Source organism: Pieris brassicae, chromosome Z, assembly GCF_905147105.1.
Source record: "Pieris brassicae chromosome Z, ilPieBrab1.1, whole genome shotgun sequence".
In the NCBI taxonomy this organism is placed as follows: domain Eukaryota; kingdom Metazoa; phylum Arthropoda; class Insecta; order Lepidoptera; family Pieridae; genus Pieris; species Pieris brassicae.
Genome location: NC_059680.1, coordinates 1,910,989 through 1,926,627, shown reverse-complemented (window position 1 = coordinate 1,926,627; position 15,639 = coordinate 1,910,989). Strand labels below are relative to the sequence as shown.

The window sequence follows — 15,639 nt, the reverse complement described above, 5'->3', positions numbered from 1 at the left end:
CACGTACAGCACACAGCCACGCCCCTTTATGTGGTAGCATCTAGTTGGTTCCAAACTGTGGTATTGCAGAAAACGATTTGGAATTTATTAAATTTCTCTTCGACTAATATTTTGCCATGATATTCTTGTTTTGTCCCACATATGATTTCCGGGGTTTTTTTTGTACGATAGCCCTAAGTTTGGAAATCTTGGCCATACTCATGGTGCTCTTGGTCAACAAATTACCATGTTTTATAAAAAAAGCCTTTATTTGGGTCAAGTGCCTTTGTTTACACACAAGCAATCAAACGTATGTCAGTCTACGATCCCAACCAAGGGCTCCTCCAGAATCTTCCATACTGTTCTCTCGCCCCAATCTGGATCAAACCTTGGCTGCAACCAGTTTTATTTCATCATCCCACCTCGTAGAACTTGCATAAAAACGTCGTGATCGCAATTGCTATCGCTATTGGAAGTTACAGGGCGCAGTGAACAAAGGTTAGATTATTAAAATTATAGACAAATACTCGAAATTAAATCGCTATATATGTGTATATATATATATATATATATATATATATATATATATATATATATATATATATAGGTCGTTCATCCTTTTTATTACATTTGAAATAATATCTATATATTTGGAATAAATTAGTAATTTAATATATAAATCGTATCCTTAACTTTTGTACTAACTGGTATTTATATATGTTTTAATTGTTTTGTTTTGTTTTATACATCTAAACAATTGTATATCTTTCCGCGAGCTTTGTTTCGCCTTAATATGACATTGACATAGCTTTATATACCAACATACGTGTGGATTCCCAATGAGCAGAAATCCTCAGGGCAGTGAGATCACTCCGTGAATCCTGCGAAGTGCCCATGCACCTGGAAGAAGGTAGGCTGGCTTACTTAGCCAGGACTTAACGCAGAACAGATGCTTTTCCGGAATAAACTTTACTATGCCAATTTTCCTCTCCATTAAAACCTTCCTCATAGTCCAAGAAATGGATAAATGTTGCTGGAGCTGGTAACTGTAATTGGTGGTGGAGTTACTAGCAACATATTTTGAGAATCATTTTTTATTTATATTGAACAGGGGCCAGGGGCATGAGGATCACCTTATGTTAAATGCCCGACGATAATGCCAACAGACGAGTGACGCTTCGACGCTTCTGACGAATCGGTACACTCTTTGGAGCCTAAGTCAAACTGGTTTGGAAATAATTAAAAGATTGCTTGAAAGCTATAAGGCCGCCATATTGTACTGACTTCTTGCAAAGAAGAGAATTAAAATAAACTTCCTTACTTAGCCTAGATCTAGGCTTCAGATGTATCTGTTTCATGATTAATAGGCAAGTAGGTGACCAGACATTTGTTTCTATACCGCCAATACCTCATTACGATGATTTTAATAGCTAGTATTAAACATATATACAGTTTATCTAAATTATTGTTCTTCGATGAGTTTATTTCGTCTCGTTTTAGACGTTTTTAAGTTTTTTATAAACATACATACGTAATATATGTACGGACATGATAAACATTTATTACAAGTAAATGTCAGAGGTTTTAACTGGGTATTGCTTTTCGAAAATGTCTTAAGGCTGTGTACATAGTGGATTAAGTTTAAAATATTACTAAATTTATTTTAATTTTATAATTATTTTGTATGCATTATTTCGACAGCACGATGTTAGCCTAAAGCTGAATCGGTAAATAGACTTTTAAATGCAGAAATTGTTAGACATGTGCAGATATTTATGTCTTCTATAAAACTGTATTACACTGCTCTATTGTCAATTGTTTCCGCAGCATATGGGAGTCTTTATTGGTCTTCACGCCTTGGTTAGAAAACTTTCCTACTCATAACTTTTTGATAATATTCTATGGCCTATGTCCATCAGATGCTGGTCTTTGTAGGTATTGATTACTTCTATAACACTGTATAATACTTATTGTAAATAGTTTCAGAAGCATATAGGAAGCTTTATTGGTCTCCACACCTTAGGCTACATGGCTTCCCTGCTCATAACTCTATGGTAATATTCTATAGCTGATGTCCATCAGGTCCTGGTCTTTGTAGATATTGATGTCTTCTATAAAACTGTAGAATACTGCTCTATTGTCAATAGTTTTCCAGCGGCACTTTTGACAAGACTATATGTATAGTAAATCTTCGTTGTTAACCTGTTTGCTAGGTCTGGTCGGTCTGGAGCGTTATTCCAATTATATTTTATACCTTTTAAAGTACCCTGTACAGTAGCTAGTTAGTGAACAGTACAGTATTCTGTGAGTGCCATGTGTAGGACCTAATGTAATCCAATTAACAATCATTAATAGCGATAGGCATGACGGATTACAGAGGTGGTGGAATACAAAGGCCCTATTATAAACGCATGTTTATAAAATTGACAGTCTTATAGTTCAAAACAGTAACAATGCGGAACGTATGTCTTTGTATAAGTGCACGTGATAAATGGACACATAACGTGTTATAAACGAGTGAGCTGATTTGCGTGATTTTGGAAAAATGAAAGATGACATAGATGTCGATAGCGTCTCCATCCGTGGACCGAACTGGATTATTGTGGTGTCAAATAAAACGTATGTTCAATATTCAGGTCCTGGTCAGGCAATAGTTATTAGGATATTCACTGAAATATCTTATCAAAAAGGCGCACTAATTAGTGTATACCAACATTATTAAGAGAAAAGATTTAATTGTTTGAATTAAACAGGCTCCAAAACTGAACTGATTTGACATCTACTCACTAGAACCATCCCTGATGAATATATGCTATAAGTTACGATAGTGTTAAGGTGTGAAAAGACCAATAAATACTCCTATATGGTATAGACAATAGAGCAATGTTTTACAGTTTTATAGAATCAATATCTATGTCTAAAAATTTCTGCATTTTAAAGGTCTGTTTAACGAAAGTTTTAGGCCTTAAAACCGCAGAGCAAAGCTTGCAGCAGTCGATGGTTTTAGTGCCTATGTAACTGTCGATTAATACATCTTGAAAGACAATAACTTTAATCATTATTTTTCCCACACTAATTTCAAACATAAACAAATTACAGTTATTTATTATTATAAATAAATAAACTAAATCTCCTATTAAGGGGAAATGCTTGTTTGTGTGAGACTGATGCCTGCTAAGGGTAAAAGAACTTGTGAAACTGGTCATCAAGCCTTCACCAGTTCAGATCGGCAGGAGGTCTTAAAACATGCATTTTGGTATCCGTTATATCCGATAGATTTTGACAACAGCTCATGATTAAAACTTAAGCGAACTCAGTTTCCCCGAGCCAAAACTTGTAATTGCAAATATCTCAGAAAAATAATCCCAAAAAGGCAGTGCCACCGCTGCATCAGAGTTCTCCTCAAATTAATTTTTTGATCATTCAGTGGTAAATTTGGTCGTAGATAATACGTTCGAAGCAACGCCCGACTATACCTCCCGATGTTATAAGGCAGTTTTGACTGAACCCGTGTGGTAGTAAATTTAGACAAAGTTACGTCATAAGACTTATCCCTACTTGCGTCGTTAAACAGATAAATACAACCCAGGGCTGTAGCGTCACTGACTTATACGAGCCCCGATTAAATTATCTCTGAGATTTTTTCTAACTTCATTATTTTTGTATATCTATATAAAATATTAAGCTGTTCTACTATCACATTTCGCGTTACTTATGCCATTTTTTTTAACTCTGAACCAATGAACTATATTACCTTTTTTAATTTATACATATTCTGTTTTAATTTCGAAGAAGTTTTAAGCAAAATAGTTCGTCTATCGGTTAAAAGTAATTCTGTGTCATTTGTCAAGTCAGACAGTATAAATTCTGAAAATTTCAGTTTTCAAATACAATGGGTCGTGGCAAACCCGTGTGAAGAAAGCTCTCTCGCTTTGAAAGCGAATAGTTTGTGAGTCGTTGCTCGCAAATCAAGTTATCAAATATCTAAAGACTTGATACTCCCCAGGTCTACAGTCCAATCTATCATTCAGCACTATTAAAAGAATAGAACGACTTCTTGTTTGAAAGAAACCACGCATCACAAGTGTAGTAGCTGCTCGAGCTAGAGAACTCACGGTGCAATGGAAGGACACGATTCACTGCTGTACAAAAGAAAAAGAGGTTGAAGTTTGCTTGTGATCATTTCAATTGGACGGGTCTTAATTTGAAGTGACAGTTGGCGATGAAAGGAAAAAGTGATTCGGAACAAAATGAGGCATTTCATATTGATTGTCTCAAACGCAATGTGAAGTTTCCGACGTCTCTTATCATATGGGGCTGCATGTCTGCACAAGGTGTTGGTGGTATGCAGTTTGTGGATGGTTTTGTCAATGCTGCAAGGTTTCAAAACCTCTTGGAAGAGAATTTACTGCCCTCTAATCCGTCACTTAAGCGTCAAGATTCCTTAATTTTTCAACAGGATGGTGCGTCCTGCCATACTGCTGGACAGCCTGCCAGAAAGGACAAGAAAGACGTGGCTACTGGCGAAAAGCATCCCTACAATCGAATGGCCATATAACAGCCAGGACTTGTCGACGATTCAAACCCTATGGTGGAAAATGAAAAAAGTTCTCCGTAAGATCGCAAAGCGACTTGTAGCCAAACTCTTGGCTGTCAGGGAATCAATTACGCCTGACGAGTGTGCAGCATTGCTTTCAACCATGCCTCTTCGCATTAAAGCTGTCATTGAGAGCAAAGGCGAGAAAACTAAGTGGTAGACGAACTATTAGGCGTGAGTGACAAGGGTAGAGAATACTTTTGCGTTATGATTTTTAGAATATTCTTTAAAAAAAATTATGTTATGTAAAGTCATGAAAGAATTTCAGTAATGTTAACTTTAGAATGTTCTTCAAATTGTGGTTTACTTCAATTATTTTACCAATATTTACTTAATATATACGCTTTGCACTACATTCCATACTAGATAAACTATTGTGCATTGGGGCTCGTAAATTGTAAAATAACGCTATATTTATATATCTATATTTTTAATGAAATAGGCCGCCTACAGTCCGATGTGTATTTAAATAATAAGCTGTAAGTGCATGTGATTGGAACACCTTTCCGTGGCGACTTTAGTATTGGAATGTAACAAATATTTGACATTTAATAACTAGTTTACGTAGGTATTAAAAGAATTTAATTAGTAAACAACCCTCTAGACAGGCATATAAATCAATTCAGAAGGCAGTTCCAGTCCACCTAAATGTTGGAATTTAAGATATTTCTTCACTTTTGATCGAGTCTAATGCCGATGTTACGATGTTCTCGCTATAAACTTTTAGTTCTGGGTCCTATGTATCGGTTTCACGAGACAAGTAGGTGATCAGCCATTGATTGGATGTGCTGGTATTACGATGTTTACAACAACAATCTTTGAAAATGGAGCAGCCTTATATGTGGGAAGGAGGTTCTTTTAAGTCTAAATTAATTTACAAAGTACTTTGAGTTTGAATTCATATACAAAGTACTTTGCATATTTAAATTTATAAATCTTTAATAGCAAGGTTGTTCAACGACCTTTTATTATCGCAATTACTCTAAATCAAGTTTATCGAGTTTTAAGTAAATTGTACAAGTTATTTTATTACATTAAAGGTGACCTACAACCTACAACTGAACTGAATCGCTACGACGAATATTTCAGCCAGTTTAGGTTTCCACGTGACCCACCAGTAATCAGATGACAATATTTTAGAAATGTCCTCATTAGAAAAACAAATATTTTTAAATCAAAGGGAATGGGCCACTGTCGATGTAGACACGAGAAGAAATTGGCTGGGCCTAAAATTAATCTGGAATTGTATAGGAAAATCACCTTTACGGCAATCAAGGTTTATAATAATTTATCAAAAACAGGAAAAAAACTAGGAAAAGTTTTTAAAAATTGACTCAATTTAATACTTTTGTAAGAAACATTATAATGAATTTTAATTTAATAACTTAATAATATAGTATTATCTTTTGTTAACATAGCTTTTACACATTGAAAGAAAACACTTTTTAACCGTATTGAAGCTATGTATTATTATAAACTTATAATTATTTTACATTAAGTCACCGTGACACCGAACGCAAACGTCAGAAAAATTTAAAATTATGTAAAATAATTATAGGTTTATAATAATATATAGCTTCAATCCGGTTAAAAAGTGTTTTCTTTCAAGTTAATAATATTTTTCAGTTTATCACTACAAATAATAACTATAATGTATGTAAATTCTATGTAAAATTCCTTTTGAGACAAATTCGCACGCCTTAACATTTTTGTACCATATTCTTGCAAATAAATTATTATTATTATTAAAGTACCATGCGCTCGTGACCGAACAAAATTGAATTTTTAGCTGTTAAAATAATACAATAGTTAAATTTAAAATTACTTTGAGTTTAGTAAGTATGTATGAAGAAATTATTAAGAAACAAGATGATATTTTCTACTTCAATAATAGGCTAAAGCAATCAGGATTTCAACTGGACCGTCTAAAGCTTTATACGATCCAGTGGTGGCTTTCATGACACAGCCCTGAGACAAAGTGTGAAAAGCTATGCGAGAGGCACAGAAGGTATCAAGGAACATATATAAGAGTCCCAGACCTAAAAGGTTGTAGGGAGAACATCGTAATAACAACACAGGTATTAGACTCAATCAGGCAAAGGCTGATCACCTACTTGCCTCGTGAAACAGATACATAGCACCCAGACTTAAAAGGTTGTAGCGAGAACATCGTCATACCTGAATACGCACGAAGGAAGACATCGTGAGGAAACCTTGGACCCTTAGAAGGCTGACCACCTACGTGTCTATTATGAAACAGATACATAGGACCAGACGTAAAAGGTTGTAGCGAGAACATTGTAATACCGACCTCATCTTCATGGATGGAAGTTTTCCACGGCCCGCTTTACTAGACATTTTCTTTTGCGAACTCGCGAACTGAGGTATTGACTCCCGGTGGTGTTAGGTGGAAGTTAGCGCTTATGTAGAAATGCTCTGTTAGCGAGTTTCAGGGATTCTTCGCAATTATATGTAAACATAGATTGTAAATGTTTTCGCCTGTCAGATCCTAAGAGCAAAGCAACTCTTCGTTGGAAATTATCGCTAACAAGCGATTTATTTAAGGGGGATATTAAAGGGAAACAGCAAATGCGTTCATGTAATTTACCCGTAACTATATAAAACTATTTTATAGTATATAACGTGTCATTGAGTATTTCAAAACACGGCTATATATTAATAAAACATTTTTATTTATCACATGACACAAAACGGTCATACATTGGTCGTATTAACATAAATATCTACGCCTGTCAAATCCTAATACTGTCTTTCAGTTTAATTCCGTAGAAGATTTAGATCGAATTATATCATTTGAGAATGACAATTGACACGTAAAAAGCTGTACGTCAACTGGTGCGCCGCCATCTTGTTAAGACAGGGTTTTGGCGGATTCTTGAAATTAATTTGTTGAATAACCAATAACATTTTGTTATAGTTTTATAGTCTTCATTAAATAGGCACCAAAACTGGATTGATTTGATTAGAATTCTAAATCCCTCATGAGTATTGTCTAAATTATGATAGTGTTAAGGTGTGAAGATCAATAAAGATTCCTATATGCTGCGGAAACTATAGACATTAGAGAAGCGTACTACAGTTTCATAGAAGATATCAATATCATGACAATATTCCATTCTAAGTCTATTTACCGAAAGCTTTAGACAATAGAACATCGTTTTACCAAATCTACGCGGGTGCAACCGCAGAAAACAGCTAGTCACCAATACGTCTGACATTGTTTCTAAAATCTTCTAAAATTAGGTCATAATACAATTATTATTTGTGTGTTGGATACACACGGTATATATCGTAATACGCCATATAAACTAGCGTTTAAACTCAAAGCACAACTTAAATTTTATAACGCCTGATGAATTATTCAGTTCAATTAATATACAATGAAAATTTGCTAGTTGCAGACTGTAGGCGGACTTATTCTTTAAATTTCAGTTAATTGCCTGACAGTGTGTATATTTATTATCATGCAAATTAATACGCGTGAACTGCCTTCTATCAATCTTTAATTAGTTTTTCTTTAAAACAACTGTACATGGTCGAATAAGAAGTGGTAAGAAACAAAGATAAGAACTTTTTTTGTGTTAAATAGTGTTACAAATGTAAAAACCTATTTTCTCTAAATTAAGTTATAAATAGGCAAGTAGGCGATCAGGCAATGCTTGATTGGGTCTATAGGTGTTATGTTGTCTTCCTTCATAACAGTTTATTTTTTTCTTTAAATAAATTCAAATTAAATGCGTTATTCATTCATGAAGGACCAGACACTTGAGTAGGCACACTGTTGATTGAATTTCACTTTCACAATTCACACATATATGTTTGTGTAATATATACCTAGTCCAGCCATAAGTTATGTTACAAATGAAAATGCATGTTTTAAGTAGTAGAAGTAATGTAATTTTATGAAAAATTTATACATACATATTTATTAAAGTATTTACATAAAATACAGCAAAATATTTAAAAAAATCTATTGGAAATAGCCTCTTTTGGCTTTTATACAGACCTTTTATCTGTTTGTCCACTAATCTATGGATTAACGAACTGTTTCCGAGGTTATATTCGCCACTGCTTGCTTCAAAGATTTTTAGAGCAGGCCATGTCATCTGACATCAAACTGTCCATAATTTGAAGTCTGGGCTAGATTAGAGGCTTCAGCTGTTATAAAGTCCGGTAGCTTCAAGCCTGGCTTGGGTAGTTCGTGCCTTGTGATCAGGTGCCGAATCCTGCTGGAAAGTCCTAGGTATATAAGTGTATCGCTGAGAGGTTTCACACCAGGATCCAAGACTGTATATTAATACACTTTGGGTGAAGTTTTCACTCCTTTTTCACAAAAATGTAGTTTTGGACTCCTTGATAAGATACGCCCCACCGCGTCACTGACGCAGGATGATGACCACGTTGTACCTCTGCGACCACTTGAGCAGCTTCTTTAAAACTTTGAGCGTACACTTTATCATTTTGCCTAGTGTAGAGTTCAAACCAAACTAGTTACATCCTCTATATTATTATATCTATGTGAATTTTAGGCCTTGCAACTCAGCCTCTTTATAAATGATTTAACGGAAATTAGATTTTTCGTAGTATAAATTATAGCTGTGACCAATTCTTCAGAATAGAAGACTTTTTTAATAAACTTGCAGTTTTTGTCTTTCACTTATCTTATGAATTATGTTTAAGTTAATTTTAACACCTCTATTCGCACCCCTACCTACTTTTACTTCACACACACACACACCCAAATTAGATTCGTCTTAAAACGCTTCCTCTCTTGTTCGGCTGTCTCCTGTAGCATTACTTACACACATGATACCACTATCACTGTCGACCATTTTCTGGATAACACAATTCAGAACAATTTTACCCACCACATTTTCTACTGGCACCCACCTTGACATACTAGTCTACTTCAAGTTCAGAAGGCTTTAAAGTCGCTTGAGTAAACAAAGGAACGTATGTAATCGAATCATTTTTTGTCGAGCTTTTTGCATCGTTCAAGGTAATACAACTTCCGCTTAATGGTTAGATTATAAATGTCAGTCTGACATTAAAACGTTTTGCAATGTATGCTGTTAGAATTCTATGCAGTGGTCTAGTGATTTCTTCTGTCATCCCTGAGGTAGCTTCGAATTCCGGGAACCGATATACTTGTTTAACACTCGCTCCTAGGAACGGCTGGTCAAGGCTGGTAAAGGCTGATCACTAATTGTCTCATGAAACAGATACATAAGACCCAGACCTTAAAGGGTTGCAGCGAAACGATCGTAAAACATTATATCAGGCAAAGGCTTATCAACTACATGACTCGTGAAACATATATATATATATAGGACCCAAAAGGTTAAATAAAATTACTTTGAAGTAGCAGAGTAAGGACGCAGTTTCCTTCGCTCTATAATGAATGTATATTTGTATGAACCTCTAGAATCAAAGGTCATTCCTGACCTTTCAAAATAGTGTACTTTTGCAGTGTTCTAGTTACGTATAGTAACTGTGCAAATTAAATATGGATAGCGGTTATTATATAAATAAATTAATAGTTATGACAAAGTTTACTGCCGAAGATTGGCTCTTCCTGCTAACCTTTTTTAATATTTTTTAAGGGTGTCCTCTTCTTCATCCTCTTGTTCCTCTCCATATTTTTGTCTTAGTCCAAAGACTATTTTTTGTGCATCTTATGATAATGATTAAAATTGACAACATGCATGGTTATTTTTTGTCACAGGATATCTTTTGTGTAATCATTTAAGTTATTTAATTGCACTCCACAAGTGACCTCAAAAACTGACGTTTGACAGAGTTGTTTTTTTTTCTTGATTTTAAAAGGCAAGTGGCATAAAACAAAGTATGAAGTTCCTTTTATATAATTGAATTATGACCAAAATTACAATCGTACCAAAGAAATGGTACATTCAGATTGATTAATTAAACCAGCCAATCAGTCATATAAAAATAGGAATGCAAATGTCATTAATTGTCATGATGGTTACATTAATTAAGTTATTTATAAATGTTGTGAAAACTTATGGTCTCAATACTCTCCCTGTAAGAGCACCTTCGCCTTAAAAATCTTATCATCTTCCCCTAATCCGTTCAACATTACACGGCAGTGATCTATAACTTCTAGGAAAGTGATTAAATAGTTTGATATTGCGTATTTTTTTTTAATACGTCATGGTGCATGTATGCACCCACAGCATGTATCTATATAGTTTTAATTTTTTAATAGTTTTTGATACCTTTTACATAACTGCTTTCAGGATATTTAAACTTGATATCAATTAAATAATAAATATCTATATATGGAATGTTAAATAATTATTGGAGTTCGGAACCAAGTATTATGTGGCAATGGACTGGTATATGCGATGTCCAAGTTATAGAAAAATTATTAAAGGGCTTGGGAAGTTGTAAGATTGGCCAATAATACAATCAAATAGACTATTACATTTATTCACACATCCTCGCCTGTTTGTACAAAATTTACATAAATATCTGAAGTGAGTATTTTTTTGGCTAAAGAGTTATCACAAATTACCATGCGTGCGCGAGACCGTGGATTCCGTGGGAGTACACGGGAGCGTGTACGTAGGGAGCTGGGTGAGTTTGGGAGAGGGATGAAGTGGCGACAGACTGAGCGCCGGCGTAACCGTGACCGTAAGCCAAGGGTCCAGCAACCACTGGTGCAGCGACCACGGGGGCGGAGTGAACCAATGGAGCGGCGTGGACAAGAGCGGAGTGACCGACAAGTTGACGGGCTACGTTAGGTGCGACACCGGCGGCGGCACCGTCGATCTGAGCTTGAGCTGTCTGGGCAGCGTCGACCGCTTGCCAGGCGTGGTCTTCGGCGGCGTTGATAGCGCGACCTTGAACTTCGGAGGCCTGGTCGTGGTATTCGCGGGCGGCGTCAGCGGAGGCACGGACGTGGTCGGAAACTTCGACGTGGGCGTCGATGGCAGCGCCCTGGATGTCACCCGGTGGGATGGTCGGGGCTACGGCGACGGGGCCGTGCGCTAGGGCTACCGGGGCGTGGGCCAAAGGTGCCAGTCCGTGGGCCAAAGGCGACAGCCCGTGGGCGTAGGGCCCGGCGAGACCGGAGTATGCCAGCAGACCGCTGGGGGCGGCTGCGGCGCAGGCGAGGACGGCGGCGGCAATCTGGGGACAGAAAATTCCAAACGTTACACAACACTTCACTGGTATCCAGGCGCTACAATTATGGGCCTTGGTCATTCCTAGGCAAGTAGGTGATCAGCCTTTTGCCGCACAATGAACAAGTTTTAATTGCACACATAGAACAATCCGGACACGAGACCTCAGGGCATAGAATGGCTTTACTAGGCTAACTTTCACATAGCTGCTGTTAATGCGTAAGCGACCTATATCACTAGGTATTAAATAACCACTGTGAACTGACCAGAAATCTCATCGTGCACTTCGGTTGACTGCTCGAGAGCTACTGTATGCCCTAGTTGTGTTTTGTCGCGTATTTATACACGCGGCCGGCGTGGTGTGCGCGAAAAAAGTAAGCGGCGCATTTTTCAAGGGCGCGGAGGGTGGAAGGAAGTTCGAATTTTAAATTTGACCTATGCGTTCTGTGTTTGAAATTTCATTCGACTTTATTAGGTTTTAACCTTAGTAAATGTAGGATTCTTCCGCGGTGTATTTTTAAAAGCGCGGAGGGAGAAAGTTCGAATTTTAAAATTGACCCATGCGTTTATTTGAAATATGTTTTTCACTGTAGTCAAGTAGATTGTTGTCGCGTATTTTAAGACGTAAATAATAAATTTCAATTTCTACGTATACATCTACGAGTCATGTTTTTGATACCTTGAAATGTTTTATGACAATTAGTCTACTTAGCCAGTTAATCCGTTATGTTAACTGTGTCTTGGAAATATCATGTTTCTTGTAATAATAAAAAAAACAGAGGCGCTACAACCATTTTAGGTCGGGGTTTTTTGTGTATCTCTTTCATATGTCAATCTAATAGGAAAATAGGTGATAAGCCTACTGGGACGGACGCCGTAGTGTTGGGTCTAAGGCAAGTCGTTTTCCTCACGGTGTTTCTGTGTTCCTTCACTGTGTTCCTTCGTACGAGCAAATGCGCTTTAAAAGTCCATTGTTGCACATCCGGGGCTCGAACCTACGACGTCTGGGATGCGAGTCCCCTGCTGAAGACACTAGGCCAAGACGTCTTAGACCAATATCCACACTTTCTTTATAAAACAGGGTCTCTGATGTTAAGTGATAACGCCCATGACCACTCTTAACCTGAAGACCTGCAAGTGCATTGCCGGCCTTTTAAGAATTGGATCGCTTTTTGAAGGATGAAAATCAGCTAGAGAATTAGAGCAACCGCCTGCGTTCCGTGATGACTTCTTATAGGCAAAGTGATAGTTTTTGGTCCTTCGATATTTTCGAGTGAGCGTTGGGTGCGCACATCCATTGGCATAACTCGAATCTGGACCCCAGGGATGTTGTTGATGCTTGCACACAGCTTCTTACTCTTAATTAAAACAAACGTTTTAACACAGAAATGTTCAACACAAGTTAATAGCAGCCATAGTCCGAGGCGGAAATCGAAGGGTATAATTAAACATGTTACTCCCACTAAGTTTGATTTTAATAATCCAATAAACTATTTACATATATATTTATATACTCAATGGCCTTTACTAATACGATTGAAAAGTCCCTGGTTTAATAGTGAAGTCAAAATATTGAGTTGTATGTAAAATGTATTAAGTATGATCCAATCATACACGCTCTATAGTTACATAAGAAATTATTTACATATACTTTATGTAATATTTTTCAAATAGCAAAAAGGTTAGTCGAAATCACAGGAGATCGAAGAACTGGCAGGTACCTCTGACAAAGAATTAGTCCTATTCAACGGGACGATGCCAGTATCTTCGGAAATTTGCCTAAAGGGAATCCTTTTAATAATATATTTTAGTTATTTATTTTTTAAGATTCGTTGTTGTGTTATATTAATTTGTTTTTTGTCATTTAAGCTGTCAGATTACTTTATATGCGTTAAATATGTTATAATTAGTATTTTATTCATGTAGGTAATTAGGCAAAAGTTAGAGGCGACTTTGTGTTTTATTTTTGAGTCGTGGTCGTCGTTTGAATTTATACGGTAGTGTGTTTTTTATTGAAACCATTGAAATTTGAACTATATATATATATCAAGGAATTTGAACCTTTTTGATAGATGCGGTGTATGTTTAGAAGTCCCTAAAAGTAAAATAAAGTGTGATTGGTCAATCATACAAGCTCTAAAGCTATACGTTGTACAAATCAAAGAATGATACACTTTAAAACACTAAAACTACATTATTCTCAACCTACATAGTAATAATAATAATTAAAAATTGATAAATAGAAAAAAATAAGAAATTAAAAAAGATTCGTCCCTGCGGTAGGCCTTTATTGCTGGCATATCCTCGCATTGTTGCGATACTTATCTGATTAACTACATTATATTATATTAGTTAACAATATAAACAGTATATTTAAAGAAACAGAAAACTATATAGCTTCTCAAGTCAGCGATTATTTTTAATTTGTCGAACAAAGTGCATTTTTAAACACGTTTTAAATTTGATGACCTTAAAGATAGCTTGACTTATAAACTTACCAAAAGATGGCGTTAGTTGCCTTGGTATTAAACTTTGTGATTTTTAATAGGTGGTTAGCTTGATTGGGTATAATTCCGGTATTACGATGTTCTTGCTAAAACCTTTCAGGTCTGGGTCCTATATATCATTTTCATGAGGCAAGTAGGTGATCAGCCTTTGCCTGAATGGATCTAATGCCGGTATTACGTTTCGTACGAGCGAGTGTTTTCACGAGCAAATAAGTATACAGGATATATCAGGGATAATAGTCTAGTCAAATAGAGTTGAAGAAGACAGTCGAAAAATGATAGCCAGGGAGCTGGCGAGCGTTTAAGTAGCCGATTTGCTCGTATTTAATATTAATAAAGGTTCGGACCAATACGACACAATTTTCTTAATGAATTAAGCTGCGTTTTTAGGCTACAGGGATTTAAATCTGTAAAAAATCGATACTAAACAGCTCTTCTCACTAATCCTCTTCCTACCAGGTCATAGTTGGGGGACTTGGGGTTGGGTTACCATTCTACCAAGGGACAGAGGAATGTTGAATTGCCAACCACTTCATCAGCATCAGCTATCCTCGCGCTACGACGTAATTTACTAAAGCATATTACTCTTAAGAAAATATGCAATAACACTACTTACAGCCACTATTAAATATTTTACTGTTGGCCTGGGGTTACACTCAAATCTCTATGCTATTCAGAGGTGTAACGAGACCCGACCCACTAAAAACATTAAGATGGGCCCTCGGGGTTCGACAAGCATTCTACCCAACGGACCATTAGAAAACTGCATCTTCACTGACTTACTGAAAAAAAAAATAGGGATTCCTAATAAAAATGCAATAATATAACCTATAACTAATAAATATGCAAATATATAAAGTGTGTAAAAATTATTCATAAAAAATATTTCAAGCGTGCGCTGCGGAAACTATTGGTGATAGAACAAAACAATGTTGTACAGTATTATAAAACGTATATCTACAAAAATAATGCTTTACCCATGGGCAATTGTGTGCTGGCCTATCCCGAGTCAGAACTCTAAGACATGAAATTATTTTGCCGCCACAAGACTACGTCAAATGTTGTTAATAGGGAAGTTCTTTAACCTCTAAATATTATAGAATAAAGTTTTTCATTTTTAACAAATTATCAAGCTAATAATTACTACTAACTACTTTTTTCAATACCTCAGCATTTTTAAATTTCCTAATGTCGTATTCTATGTAAATGATGTTATGTTATAAAATCTATTGTATATATATTCGATGTAAAGTAAAATCTTTTTATTGATTAGATAATAAACGTAATTGTCTAATATTCTGGATGGAAGTAATTAAAAACTAAATAAACTTTAATGATAACAAAAATATACCTATAGACTGACTTAGTAGACTTTTCACTACCTCGA

General features: G+C 36.0%; 2 protein-coding genes across 5 annotated transcripts in view; one reads left to right on the top strand and one right to left on the bottom strand.

Moving 5' to 3' along the window:
* Positions 1–15,639, top strand: part of LOC123719014 (WD repeat-containing protein 7-like) — a 135,169-nt gene that overhangs the window by 94,314 nt on the left and 25,216 nt on the right. The gene's annotated exons all lie outside the window — the stretch shown is intronic.
* LOC123719018 (pupal cuticle protein PCP52-like) lies at positions 11,035–12,103 on the bottom strand. Its single transcript, XM_045676114.1, has 2 exons — positions 12,012–12,103; positions 11,035–11,752 (listed from the first exon to the last, which is right to left on the bottom strand). The coding sequence occupies exons 1-2, from the start codon at positions 12,021–12,023 to the stop codon at positions 11,132–11,134; spliced, it is 633 nt and encodes a 210-aa protein (XP_045532070.1). The 5' UTR covers positions 12,024–12,103; the 3' UTR covers positions 11,035–11,131.